At 41.7% G+C, this 15,099-nt stretch overlaps 1 protein-coding gene across 2 annotated transcripts in view; it reads left to right on the forward strand.

Moving 5' to 3' along the window:
- Positions 1-5,710: 5,710 nt before the first annotated feature.
- The window catches only part of CHL1 (cell adhesion molecule L1-like), a 52,717-nt gene continuing 43,328 nt past the window's right edge, over positions 5,711-15,099 (forward strand). For both annotated transcript variants that reach the window (XM_008946831.1, XM_008946830.1), the window contains exons 1-3: positions 5,711-5,884; positions 7,421-7,526; positions 9,129-9,319. In XM_008946831.1, coding sequence (XP_008945079.1) covers positions 5,794-5,884; positions 7,421-7,526; positions 9,129-9,319 — 388 coding nt within the window. In that variant the 5' untranslated portion in view covers positions 5,711-5,793. The remainder of the gene's footprint in view (positions 5,885-7,420; positions 7,527-9,128; positions 9,320-15,099) is intronic.

Consider the following 15,099-nt stretch of genomic DNA (forward strand, 5'->3'; position numbering starts at 1 on the left):
GGCTGTCTTCTCCTGGGGTTGGGGAGATGCTCACAGGGCTTTTCAGCTTTCTTTTAGCTCAGGGTGGGTCTGCCTGCCTGGGAGGTGCTCTGCCCAGCCCACGTCTGACTTGGCTTCCAGAACACCAGGACCTGTTAAGCTGGGCTCCCCAAACCCCTAGTTATTTCTTAAAACCTTGTCCCAGGGAAAGGAATTCTAATATTTCCATTTCACAGCAATGTGCACCTATTTCTTTATTATTTATTTTAATTCTGTCCCATTTTAAGAGGTGTTTGGGTTTTTTTTTTTGTGGTTGGAGAAACTTAAACATTATAAAATTAGGAAGGCATAATAGTCACAATCATAACTGAAACAATTTTTTTGAACTAATGTTGAAGTGGTTTAACTCTGCTGAAAAGTTTCACTTTACATGTGCTGCCCAGTAACATTTATCAAGTCCTTGGCAAGATAAATAATACACAGACTCCTTTCACTGAATCTCCTGAGAGTGACACTGCATCTAAAAAAATATTAATATCTTTATGCCTATGTGCTAAAGTTGATTTGGATATATTTTACCACGGAAGGAAGAGCATCTGTCTGATTTGGATGATTATTTTAATCGCCCCCGGCATCTGCAGCACGGGCTGCTTTTTTTGGGAACTGCCAGTATCCAAAAATAGGTGGTTGGGATAGGGTTGAGTGAAGGTTATCTTCTCCCTGGTACTAACATTGAGATGTCAAAAAGCTTTTAGGGGGGAAAAAATCTATGTATAAGATTGACACCTGAAGTAAAATGATGATTTCTGATGAATATTCCTTCCCATCTTTTCCAAACATGAGTGACTCTGAATGTGGAGGGAGTTTCAGGGTGGGGGGGGAAAGGAGAAAAGAACTATATCTGCATAAATACTGTTGTTGTAGCATTACATTTAAGGTTTCATTATCACAAATCTCAGCCTTCCTTAGCTAATTAGCAAAGCAGAGAGGTGTTCCTGCCTGTGGCCTGGAAAAGCTCAGGGGTGATTGATCCTGAGTGCTCCCTGGGGCTCAACCTGTGTCCCAGGGGACCACAGCCCCTGGTTTGGAAGCTGCTGGAGGACCACTTGGTCCCACACTACCTATTTCCTCATCTCATGAGGGTTTTGTCACTTATTTGCTGGAAGGCTCTGCACAGAAGGGAGAAGTGGGTGTGGAGGCTCCTTGAGTTGGAGCTGAAAACTTTCTGAGTGGAAGTCCTTGGCATTATGGGTGTCACCTACAGTGTCCCCTGAACCAGGGTGTGCAGATCAGAACAGTGAGGAGGGGGAAACAGGCAAGCAGAGCATCCCTGCTGCCCTCCACTCAAGTTCCTCAGCCCCTGAGATTGCCCACAGTGATCTTGGATTGAATTCCTCTTTAGGTTTCATACCACCAGCCTCACCTTAGAGGCCTCCAAAGGTGATAGGGCTTCAGGAAAGTGCCTTCAGAAGGGAAGGAGCTGCCAGGTTGGGGCTGACCTCAGGCTGAGCTGTGCAGGGATGGAGATGGATGATTGGCTCTGGAGCATCAGTGCTGGTTTGGGATGGGGGATGTTTATTTCTGTGTCTGGGATCTTTTTCTTTTCCTGTGATTATAATCAAGAAAGAGCACGAGTCCTTAATTAAGCTCCTGTGAGAGACAGTCACTTAACTTAGAACATACTTTATAATTAAACAATCAAGTTTTTATTTCTCTTTCCAGGCAGCATTTTTGTTTCAAGAGTTTTGTTCTGTTATTCTGCAACTGGGGCTGCACAGGGAGCTGTAATTTCTAATTACCAATGGCTTTTATTCAACAATCCTGCAACGTGTGTGTCGCTGAGAAATTAAATCTGATTCTAGCTAATGAAAAGGTCAGCCTAGAAATGTACCAGTATTGAGCTGGGGGAATCCAGCATATTCATGAATATTTGTGCTGTACAAGACTTACACAGGGCCCAAACCTTACATATTTTAAGAGGGAAACAAATAGCTGAGATTGATGCCATATTTAGCAGTGCAATGTAATTTCTCTTGGAAGCAGTAGACCAGTAATCTGGGAGTTTTGGCTGTCGTCTTGCTACTATTTATGAGCAGTTTTAATGTAGTAATTACATACAGGGAAAATTGTTCACTAGGTTGATGAGATAGATGGAAATTTAATTCTTTTTTTCCCCTCATTTAGTTGTCCAATGTTTTTATTGCACGCTTCTGGAATACAATAGAATAAAAGAATCTGGAACTGCATCACTCCTTGGAAATACTGATATTTTGAAAGATTTGCTCACTGTAAGCTAAAGGCAGCTCATTAAACAAACAAATGAGCTGTCCTTAGAGCAATCAGTATTTACTATTAACTGAACAGCACAGTAAATAATGAATTGCAGGTAAGGAACTACAGATAAGTATTTGCAGTGAATTCAAATTACTTGACTGAAGCCTGAGGGGGAGAAAAGTGAATAGAAAGCTAGAAATGGAAGGAGGAGGGGGGGGAAAGAAAGAGGAAGAGGAGGGATCATAAATGTAACATTTGTGGTAGCAACACCTGATCTTTCACTGTGCCAAGGGAAGGTTTTCCTGCAGTGATCTTTTGCCCCCCTCCCCTGCACAAGGGGTGCTGCAGCCAGCTCCTTGGGAGAACAAAGGAGAATGTGGGATTCCTGGGGAAAAAAAACACCTCATTTATTTCTCCAAATTACTTAAGCAGCTAAACTGTTCATTTGCTAGGACTGGCATGAGATGAGAAATTTTGATTTAGAGTTTAATCATCGTCGGAGTGAAAGATTGTGCTGGGCAAAGTTTGGGTGTTTAAGGCGGGGATGGATGGGGTGTCTGCAGGATGTCTGAGGTTGGAAGGATGTCTGATGTTGATGTGTCACTTAGGAAGGGGCTCGGGGTTGTTTGGGGGCTGGAGATGAGAGGGAAGGGCAGTGATTTAATCAGGGACTCAGCAGTTTGAGCTGAGCTGGGGGCCTGAGGCTTGGTGGGGCAGTCAAACGTGTGACAACCATACCAAACGCCTGACACTTGGCAGCCCTGTCTATCCATCACCTTATAGAAGGCAAATCACTTGACACAGGCCTCCTTGGGAGGAGGAGGAATGTCTCACCTGTCTGGCTGCTGAGGGCCATCAGTGTCCAGAACAGGGCACAGAAGGGAGGCCAGTTGAGTGGGGCATGGAGGGGGAGATGTGCCTGAAGTGTTAGCCTTCCACATTAATTGCTGTTGCAACCAGCACAGCCAGGGTAACACCTCTGCTATTCATATATAGAATTATTATTATATATTTTATAGATATACACCCCATTATTTAATATATTACCTCTCATATATATACCTATATAATATGTATGTAACATAGGACCAGGAGATTTATCTTGCTTGACAATGATCACAAAGCAAACACCTCCCCAAAGATGCTGTTGCTTAATTCCCATCACCCTGGCACTGCCCCTTGTGGAAACCACCCCAGAATAACCCAGCAGGGGTTCAAAGCTGCTGCAGGGAGATTTCCAAGTGGCCTTTGGAAGTCTCCAGCTGCTGTGTGTGTGAGTCCAGCACCTTCAGTCCCCAAATGCTGCTTCCAAATGCTGGTGCTGTCAGCCCCTCCATTAGTATTCTGCACAGGGAAAAGGAGCAAGGCACTAGACAGAGCAGCTAATTGCAGCAGCCTGCAGAGGCAAGTCCTGCTGTACCACATGATGAAGGATATCCTTTTCATTTGCTACACTGCTGCTTTGCTCTCCAGCACTTTATTAAAAAAAAGAAAGGGGAAAAAATAATAAAAAGGGGGGAAAAAAAAGGAGAAAGTGTAAGCTAATGGGTTTGGTTAAGGAATCAAGCTGTTTTTCTGGGTTTTCTTGAATTTAATCAGAATCTTTACAATGCTTTGTGATGTTCATTAGGAAAAAAAAAAAAAAAAACACCAAAACTTTCTGCTCCTCAGTCTGCCACCTTAGCAAGCAACACATCTCCTGTAATCTCAGATGCCTTTCCTCTGGCTGGCATCCTGACACGGGCTGCTCTGGTCCCCAGAGCTGTCAGCAGATGGGGGGAGAAGAGGGTTTTGCTGCTGCTAAAGCACCATCTGCAAGCAGCAGCACTGGGCAGATCTTTAGGAGCCTCGATTGCAATTGTGTGGACAGAGGGTTTGTGGTCAGAGCATCTGTTGTAGCATGGATGACACAGATCTGGAGCTGAGCATCTGCCAGGACCAGGTAAAGCAGAGTAGGAGAATCCTGTTCCTGCAGTGACACAGTTTGGGGGGTGGCATCTCAGTCAGCAGGTCCCAACCCCTCCAGTGCCCTTCTGCAGAGGGAGGCACTAAGCAGATTAGTTGGCTTCTTCCATCAATGCCTAAGATACTTATAAGACATCTGCTTTTTAGCCTCATTTCTCTAGAAATGAGGCTTATGTGATTAGAGTGTCTGTCTCTTGTCCTCTCGTGGGCCAATTTCAACCTTCACCCCTGGATTTTAGTCTCAGAGGTGTTAATTTCTAGAAAGTTTTCACTGCTGGTGACTGAGTGATCAGGAATGATCCTGCTAATGTCTCTGGAGAAAAGGGCTCCAGCACAACCTGTTGCTCATCTCCAAGAGCCCTTGTGAGAGGGAGCTCACTGCTCTCTGCTCCAGCTGCAGCCAGCTGTTGGTGGGCAGGACCAGCATCCCCAGCACGCTGCCCAGGTCACTCCTGCCTGTCCCCACATGTTTTGGGTGATCCTAGAATTGATTTTCTGATCAGGGGATTCACTGGGTGGTATGTGCAAAGATAGGGGAGACATGTGTGAGTCTGGAAACACCTTGCCATGGCTGCACAGCTCTGCTCCTGCACTCAGTGGCTTGGCTCAGGGCTGTGCAGGTCTTTGGGCTCACCTCCAGCATCGTAGCCTCCTCTGGAAAATCCCTACTGCAAAGTTATCTTGCCAACTGAAGTCTAAATTCCCTTGAGACTGATGTCCACTAAACACTTAAAAGATGCACAGGTACAAAAGTGATGCTAGTTAAAATTTTGCTGAGAGGCTGTGAATGATGCTGACAACTGAAATCCTCCAGACTCCTGCATTTGTAGAATTCTTTCTCCACTGCTCCTCTGTGAATTACACTTAAGTGCTCATTAGACCTGAATATGGGCCTGATAGGTTTTTTTACTTTGTAAAATACTCCTAAGGATGTATAATGGGTTGTGTAAAACCCACCTATGGTAGTTCTGGGATTATGGAGGAAAAGCAAAGGTTTTGTGTTCTGGTCCTTAATAATGAACTAAAGTAGATTATGTCCTTTTCTGAAGACATAAATGAAAGATAAAAGGCATATGAGATTTATGAACGAGGTCATTAGTGTACCAAATTTCTCTCATTAGCTCTGTTACATTACTTTCCAACTTATACAACTCTCATTAGAAAAATTTATGAAGTGGAATGATTACAAATATACCATCTCTTCAACCATCCCTCCTTTTAACTGTGAACCAAAAAAAACCAATTCTATTTCTAGGTCATAATGGAGTTGTGCTTTTTTTGTGTGTATATATTTTTTTTGTTCTTGTTAGAAATTTAATAGAGGAAACTCTCCCAGCCAGGGAGGGGGGAGAGAAGAGAGAGAATTGTACCACTTAGTGCAATTGGCAATTCAGCAGCAGCTCCTGAAGCGTTGCTTTAATTTAGTAACCTTGTTAGAGCCCAGTTAATACCACGAGCTAATGTGCCTGTTTCTTCTCTTCACCAGACTTTCCATTCCACATCCTCACGTCTGATTTGAAGGGGAGGGATAAGATCCCTCTCGTTCTGGTTGGACTCCTTGTTTACAGAAGAGAGATGGAGATGCTATTAAGCACAAAAGGGATCACCATATGCCTCTTTTTCTTTGTATTGAGTTTGGCAGCTGCTATTGAAATACCATTATCAGGTGAGTTGTATTTTCTGAGCAATTTGCTGGTTTGTTTTAGTGGGTTTTTTTTTCCTATAATCTTTCCTTTAAGAAAAAAAAATGAAATCCTGCTTTTCAGTTGTTCCATTGTGAATTTAATTCTCCCAGAAGAAGGCCTTTGGGAAATTCAGGTGTGATAAAACTGTAAGCTGCTTTGTTTGGACCTGTTTAAAGGTAGCAGTAAACTTGTCTAATAACAGATACCTGGTGTCTGAGATCCAACACACCCCCTGGCTCCGTGGGTTTGCTTGTGTCCTTCCCATAAATTCCTCATTTTTGGCTCTGAATCCCCCTGAAGCTTGTTTGATGTATCTACACCCTTACTTGTCTTGCAACCTGCTGTTTCAGTCTGCAAAAGGAGCAGGTGTATGTCTCGGGGTGTAAAATACTCCCTGGAGAGTGTTTCCTATGCCTCATAAACTGCCCCCAGGAGCCTCTCCTGTAGCCCTCCCCGGCTGTGATGCATTCAAACTGCCTGTTTGACACGGCTGGTGTGGCTTCAGGACACGTGTAAATTATGGGATGAGGCTCACAGAGGATAATCCAATGAAAACCAGTGGACCCCATTGCCTGGAGTACAGCCCAGACCTCCCAGCTTTGCATTTTTCCAACATAAACGGAGCAAGAGGATTGCAAGCTGCAGTTTGCTTGGGTTTGAGGGGGAAAAAACCCACCACCACCAAAGCCAAATTCAACAATATTGGCTTTTTGTGAATTATCATGGAGAAAAAAATAAGTAAACCTAAAGAAAAAGAAATGTAGGCTTCTTCAGGAATCCTTTTTTTTTTTGAGGGAGGTACCACAGTGGCTCCTTTTTGTTTAAATTCGTTGATTCTGATTCTGTTTTACTGATTCTGATTCTGTTTTAGCAAGTAGTGTTGGCTCAATGGTGGGACTTGATGATCTTAAAGGTCTCTTCCAACCTAAAGGATTCTATGGTTCTAAATAAAGCCAAAGTGGAGCTGTGCTGTGAAGTGCAGGGCAAAATGTTTGGACATCCATCGTTTTAAAGTGCCTCCACTGGGGAACCATCTAGCCTTTAATTTGCTTTAATGAAGCATTATTATATTTTAATAAAAAGGAATCACATCTGATCACCGAAGCTGGTGGGCTTGGCAAGTATTCAGCTTTGAGACTATGTGGTATGGCAAGACACCACATTTCACTCCAGCTTTGAGCTTCCTGGACTTAACAGAGAAGCCAAAGAGCCTGTTAATTTTCTTTGTGGGTGTTTATAATGATGGGATGATCCCATTATCCCCCAGCTCCACTGCAGGGAGCATTCTCCCTCGTGCAGCTCTATTACACAGGCATTTGCAACACTTTAATTCCCCTAGAAGAAAAAAAGTTAGTAAAACATCATTGCCATGTGACTGGTAACATGTACCCTGGATGGGGGCATTAAGTCACCCTTGCAGTAGAGCATCCGTGGTGTTGTCCCTTTCCCAGCAAGGACCTGAATGCTGCAGAGTGTTGCTCAAACGTTGTTTTAACCTCATACCCCTTTGTGTTCAGTGGCACAGCTTCCAACCATCACGGAGCAATCTCACACCCAGGTTGCCTACCCTTTTGATGAGGATTTTACAATTAAATGTGAAGCTAGAGGAAACCCCCAGCCCACGTGAGTACTGCCTTCACCTGGAGCAGCAAACAGACACTGAGCTTGCTTTAAGTCTTTGCTTAACATTGCTCTGCTTTTGAGGAGAGGAGGAATAGCTGATGTGCAATAGCTTGCTTATCATCCTAAGGTGGTGGGGGGAGGTTTGGGTTTCCATTTAGGCCATTCCCTCCCACTCTGTGCATAGATCTCAGCACAGCTCCTCTTGTTGGGAGATGTTTGGTTTTGCTAGCCTGTGCTAAGGCCACCCCATGATTTAAGAGCTCCTCTGGGTCGTGCTGCAGAAGATAGGAGATGTGTGAGGTAATCAAAGGGTCTCAGCTATTCTTCTGCCTCTCCCACAGCAACCCTAAAAATACCAAGCACACTAAACTGTGCCTTCAGAGACCACATTTGCATTTTATCAGATACCTTGTCTCTACCTGACATCATCCTGGCTGTGCTGATGGTACAAATCTACACAGGAGGACTTATTCAAATAAATATCCAAAGATAAGATTTTTGTGTTTTACAGCAGGGTTAAATGGAAAAAAAAAAAAAGATTTTTAATGAAAAAGTGATTGACAAAAATATAATAATAATAGAATAAAAGCTACACCTGAGACTTTCACTGCTGGATGGTGTATGGGCTAAATTAATAGCTGGTTTCCAGGTCCTTTTTACTCTTTAATCCTTCTTCTTTCTCTGGAACACAATTTAACCTTGATTGGAAAAGGCTATTGTTACTTTATATCAAGCCAATTCGATCATTTTTAATTGGGCTCTGAGTGGAGATTTGTAGCATGGTAACAAATTTCCTTTGTTTCACTGTTTGGCAGCAGATCAATGAGAAGTTTTCTGGTATATTTAAATGTATAGAACAGTGCTGGTTAGGCAACAGGAAGACATATTCCCCTCCATAAGGTAGCAAGGCAGTATTGCCAATACTGGTGGAGTGCCACAACATACATTTCTGTTGACATTAATTTATTCTCTTAAAACATTGCAAAACATTGAAAAAAAGCAAATCTTCAACTACATGCATGTTAGGCTATAATTTCCAACTTTTTCTCATTTTTGAATGAGTTTAGCCCAATTTTAATCCATCTTGAGACTTCCAGATACATAAACTAGAACCAATACTTCAGCATTCATCAAAATCACACCCCAGTGGCATCAAGTGATTCTGTGTCCAGATCAGCAGAATCTTAGTTGAGTCATCTTGTTTTCTGCTGGGTTCAACCATGGTATCTCCTGTAGATGATGAGAACAGCTCCTGTCAGTCCAAAGTACCAGCTCTTCTACAAACACAGCTTCTCCTGTTCCTTTTGCTGTGTGGCTTTTGTTTTCCCAGACGCTCTCTCTCATTTATTGTCCTTGCCTTAAGCTTTGTCTTCTTATTTCATGTCACATTTATCCAGAAGTAAAGTGTCTGTCAAAAGAGACATGCCCAACAGCTAATACCAAGCTATAATAGCACAGTGGTCATTTTACCATTCAACTTTCTCCTCTTACATCAGGTTTTTCCTTTTACTTTAATATTGGACCCCTATTTACGACTGGTTTTGTACCATAGTGCTCTCTGTTCTGTGACCTGTCCTCTCTAACACTTGGGTTATTTTTCAGCTTTAATTGGACCAAGGATGGAAAACCATTTGATTTGTTATCTGACCCAAGGATAGTTGCATCTAACAACTCTGGAACCTTTGTCATTCAGAACCGTGGGATCATCACCAATTTCCAAGGGAAATATCGTTGCTTTGCATCCAACGTGCTGGGAACTGCCATGTCAGAAGAGATCGAGCTCATAGTTCCAAGTAAGGGCCCTTCCTTCACTTTGGGTTTGGTTTTTTGTTTATTTTTTTTAAGATGAAAACAGTCTTTCCTCAAATGAAACGGGTAAGAACTAGTTGCTAAGGTGGCCTATGGTAAAAAGTGCTGTTTGTTATTCATGGCTCTTGGAAGGGAAAACTCCCTGTGCTGCCTGGAATGATTTTATTTCAGTCCTGGGTTTGAGGACAGAAATCAGATCTGACTGCAGAATTTCAGACACCACCAGTGGACTATCAGCTCCTCACAGGTTTCACTGATACTGACACACCTTATCGACTTCAATCCAAACACAACTGGGTAGATTATGGGTATGTTTTCCCAGATATATTCATTTGGAAAACTATTTGTCATTTACTTTTGCTTTCTGAGCATTGCCTGCCCCACTTTGCCTCCAGGGCTGGGTTAGTGGGTAGACTTGTATAAACTTTTTAACAGCCATCTCAGGAGAACTGAGTGTTCAATCACAGAAAATTGTTTGCTTTGACTTGACTATTTAAATGCCTTTATAAAGCACTTGCTTTGCCTTTGCCATAAAACCCATAAGAATTCTTTTCTGACTTGTATTTGCTTAGAACCACCCTTGTGATGCTTCCACTTCTAATATTTTTTCTGTAAAGAAGAAAGCATAAATATTGATGAGTGTTGTAGTCTGCTAAATTCTCTACATAATCTGGGCAGAGACAATTTGTTTGTGAGCTGATGGCAGCACATCATGAAAACACAGAAATTAAAATATTTGGAGCTAAAACAGAAAGCAGAAAACCCAGCAGAGTAGTTATCTCAGTTGTAGTACAATTATTGGAAGATATTAGCATGAAAGACAGAAATAATGGCCAAGATCTTGAAATACTGTTAGAAATATGCTAAAAAATTAAAGTGCAGTGGTCAATAAAAGAATAGGAAGTTATTGTCAGAGAAAACAAAGCTGGTTTGAGCCAGATAATTTTGAGGATGTGTTGCAAAAGACGTTCTGTGCATTTGGAGAATCCCCTGAGTTAAATTTGGTGTCATCTCTTTAATACCAGTAATTTATTTGATAAAGAATGAGGCACTATGTGATGATTTCACTTTCCAAACATTTATTGGAAAGCAAATGCTGAGAAGAGTCCTAAGACTAGAATATTTCAGCTTGGCAACAGTGAGTGCCCAGAAACTGGGAGGACAATATGGTCTCCACCTCAGAGCAAGGAACATGAAATTAGAAGCTGAGGGGGAAGGGTGGGAGAAGTAGTTTATTAATGCAAATATTTGAAACCTCAAGGGGAAGTGATCCAATCAACTGTGAGTTCATTAGTCTGATGTGAGTTGTGTTCTGGGTTGGGTATAAATACTTCTGGGGGGAGTATTAAAGACCTGGAACTGAATGGAAAATGAGTTCAAATATATAGTAGTGAAAATTACTGATCCTTGAAACTTGTCATTTCATCATTAGCACAGAGGAAGAAATTGATGATTTTAAGGATCAGGTTTATAGAATTGAAATGGAATTTAGTGGTACGAAGTTCAAGGTCTTGATTAGGACAAAAATGATACAACAGAGTTTGTCTCAATACATTCAAGCATTTGTAGTTGGGCAGTAACCTAAAAAGATGAATACACACGTGGTCTTAAATTCAGGGTTGAAATATATGAAATTAGAAGAGGAAAATTTGAAGCAGAGCCTTCCTAGTGGGAGTAGAGGATGAGAAACTTCACTGGCTCCATGGTGGAGCAGAGTGAGAACATGAAGTAGAGTGTTTGATGTAGTTGAGTGGCATAGACAAAGAGGAGAATCAACAAATTGCAGTGCAATTTTTTTTCAGACTAGATCCTACATTTCCAATTTCATACAGTATTTTGTTATCAAACACTCTGAAAGCACCGTGCACACGTGGAATTGGAGTGTCCATGTTGCAGGAGATATCTCCAGTCTTCTTGGCCTTTGCAGTGACAGGAGATGGCTGCCTGCCTACAAAAAAAATGCTTCTACAAGTCAATGCAGATGAAATGGGTTATAAGGAACTCGTGTTATCCCTTTTTCATAGGCTATAACCCTGAGAAGCACTCTAGGCATTGCTGGGGTGGAGGAGTCGTGGTGCTGTGGTCACGTTGAAAATAACACACATCACAGGGGCTGGGAAGGCTCCTGGGAGAGGGCTGCTAAAAATATATCTGCATGGCATCCTCACGAGTGCAAGTCATGAAAGACATTGATTTCTTTTCCTTTCAGCCACTTGTATGGATTTTTTTTTTCCTTGGGAGATTTATTTCACATTGGACTGTGTTGCATTGAGTTCCCTAATGTGGTCACTTGCTGTTTGGAGAGGAATCACCAAAATAACAAGTGTTGCTCTGTGGTTTGGTCTACACCAATTTGCAGTTGCTTTAAGGGAAAAGCATTCCAGAGTAGAGAACTGCACAACATTTTAGGGCAGTAAGTTGAAGTTTGTGGAACTAATGATGATGTAAGTTGGCTCTGCAGGTAGGACAGTGCAGCTGATGTTAAGTGGACTTTGTCAGGAGCAGGAGAGTGAGTGATGCAGTTCCTCAGAGCACTAGACAGAAATAATTATTCATTTTGGAGTCTGGCCAGGGCAGTGGGGTTAATATGACTTCTCTTAAGCAAAGTCTCTCAGACTCATTAGTTTTCAGAGGAGTTCAAGACCTCAGTGTTGTGTTTCCATGAAGGTATGTTACCTCCAGCAGCAGAATATTCTGATACTCCATTGTTACTGAACAAAAAAAGATATTTTAAAATGGAAAACAAGAATGAAGTGATGTCTGCATCTGGAATTATTGACTCTGTACTCAGAGCAGGTAATTTTTGCTTTGAATGAAAAATTGTCTATACTAGCTTGAGTAGATACTAAATACACTGAGGGTAGTTAGCAACAAATTAACTGAGAAGTTACAAACACGGTTGTCATCAAATGCAAGAGGAATTTTAGTGATAATATATGCAAAATCCTAAATCCAGAAAATAAATGAATGGCACTGCTCATCTATTAGAGGGATTTACATGACTCCCACACCTTGTAAGGCACATTTACTTTTCTTCATACTCCTCTGCCATCAATTCTTTCATTTACTGGTGCAATGTAGATGCTGCAAGTTAAATCAGGATTCAGAGAGTAATAGAAGACACCTTTGAATTTCTAAAGTGCTGGATAGTCTACAACTGTGCTTAAGTGAAAGAGAGCTGCTGGTGCCCAGATCTGCTGTAAATTAGGCAATCACTGACACAGAAGAGTTTGGGATAAATTACCTCTATTCACCCTCAAGTTCTGAAGCAGAGACTGGTCCATGTGAGATCACTACATGCATTCATGATAATGATGCAGAGGTGGCAGTGCTTTGCCAGCTGTATTCAAGGAAACTGGAAGCTTCTTGGCAAGTCACTATGCCAATGAAGTGAATGAAGAAAAACCCAGCAAGTCAAACTAGGCCAGGTTCTTTTTTTTCCCTAAATTACTTTTACACTGCAGAAGTAGAATACTGGGTCTGTAAGTTTGCTGCTGAAAAGGAGAACAAAAGGCTGTTTACTCACAGTAGACCTTCCAGGAAAGCAATAGAAATGTCAGCAGAAATGATCATTAAATCTCACCTATATAATGAGGATACCACACCTCCCCTGTATATGGTGACATTAAAGAGAGTGGAGAAGAATGGGGTCTGAGGATCTCTATACATTTGCATCATTTGCAAAGTCCAGATTGGTACAAGATAGATGCAGCATGAAAATGAATTTAGGTGGTGAGAACAAAGAATTCAGCGACCCTCCTCCTGTATTTAGGGAATCTGTTGCTTGAATTATTGAGTAGGCTTAAAGCCAGAGGAAGAAATAGTACAGTTTAAACTTCTTTAATTAACTAGGGTGAAAGACACTTCATTGTAGACTGCATTAAGATTTATGCTGAGTATTTTCTAAAGTCTCTGCTTCAAAAGACTGAAGATCTGAACATGGAGACACAGCCTAAATAAAATTGTCCAGGGGCAGGCTGTGCTATGGCAATGCTGGGCCTTCTAGAATTCCCAAAGACAGCAAAACCTGTGTTAATGTTCAAAAAAACCAGATGTGAATGCTGTGAAGTCATTAAAAGATATTGAGCTGATACTAAAATAGGAGCTTTCAGTAAGGCCCTTTGTGAAGGTGTTCAGCATAGCCCTTATGGAAGAGAAAAACAAAGAGTAATTTGCTGGGACTTTGCAGATGATGGGAGTAAACTTTAAACCTCTTGCCTCTTAAACCAGCTTCCTATACCTTTTACAACTTCTCTGGGCATCTAAATCATTTGGATTGCTCTGATTGTCGCTAGTGACCATCGTTTTGGGAAGGGTGATAAAGAGAGATTTACAGAGAAAAAAAAGACCATCACTGATTCCACCATAAAAGCTTCTTTCAGACCAAGCCTCTGACAGCCAGACTCTCCTAACTTGTTCCATTTAATGCAATAATTAAAAAAAAAAATCCATAAATAAGCAGGCTCATATCTCATAAACAGTTCAAAGGCTGCAATGAAAATTACAGATTGAGCTGCTGCTTGTGCTACATGGATCAGAATATCAAGTGAAGCACTGAGGTGAGTACTGGAAGCTGCCCAAGCTGTATTCAGTACAACTCCTGAGACTGGTGACTAAGTCATGGTTAAAATTCTTTGATGTGTTGGGCTGTTCACTGCACAAGATATAGATCTGGATAACAAATCAGTCAGCTGCTAATTAAAGCGTCTGAGGAGCTGGGAGTTTCAGGATATAGAAATTTCTTGACTATTTTCATTATCCCTCACTCTTACATCCTTTAAGGATTTATTTGCATAGAAGAAATTAAGATATTCATGATGGATCAGGCTAAGCATCTAGCCCAAGTCACACCTCTGGCTTCTATAAGGCTTTTAAAAACAGACCTGTAATGTTTTCCCACAATATTTTCTCAAACTACTTGTTAATTGTAGATTTGTCATAATGAATTGAGTCCCATTTTACACCAAGTGCTGGCAGAAACCAAACGAGGGGATCTCAAGGACTTCTGCAGTTACCTGGGAAAACCCTTTTCTTCAGTTCAATCTCTCAGTGCTTTACCCAAAAATGTAACAAATCAGACTGAATGGGCTCCATTCTCATAGAAACTGCTATAAACTGCCACACTTAACACAATTATAGTTCTGTGAAGTGACTCCTCAGCAGCAGGACAACAACTAAGCTGTAGCACAAAGTGTTTTAGTGGGTATGTGAGTCAATCTGAAGCAATCCCACTGGGGACTGCAGTGCTCCACCTCTGATTGCTCTGTTTCTGAGTCTATAAAATTTAGATTTTATATTGCATTGTGTTGGTCTCCCTCCTGTTTGCTTTTTGTGGAGATATTGCATTTGCTGAGCAGATAAGTAGGAGGGAGTGTCCCAGCCTCCTTTCTGAAATTTCTCTTGGCCAGCCTAATTTGTCATTGCTCTTCCAACCTAATCTCAAATACAGTTCAGTCATTAAACTTTGAGTCACCCCAGGGATTAAGCAGAGCTGGATTCCTTGCACAAATGACTCTGGACACTGATAATCATCCATTTCCATGCTTTTCACACTGCCAAAGCTCTGTGATTCTGGGATTTGATCGTCGTGCAGTGTTCACAGTACAGCCTCATCAGGAAATAATAGTGGGGCAGCAAAGCCTTTCCCAAAACTGTGAGCTTTATGTCAGGGTGGGCTTTTAGAAGATGTCTCCATAACAGAAATCAGGTGCTCAGTTTTCCATCTTCCCTGTGGCCATTTCATCCGTGCCACTTGATTGCTTGT

This window comes from Merops nubicus, unplaced genomic scaffold (assembly GCF_000691845.1).
Source record: "Merops nubicus isolate BGI_N331 unplaced genomic scaffold, ASM69184v1 scaffold6389, whole genome shotgun sequence".
NCBI lineage: Eukaryota > Metazoa > Chordata > Aves > Coraciiformes > Meropidae > Merops > Merops nubicus.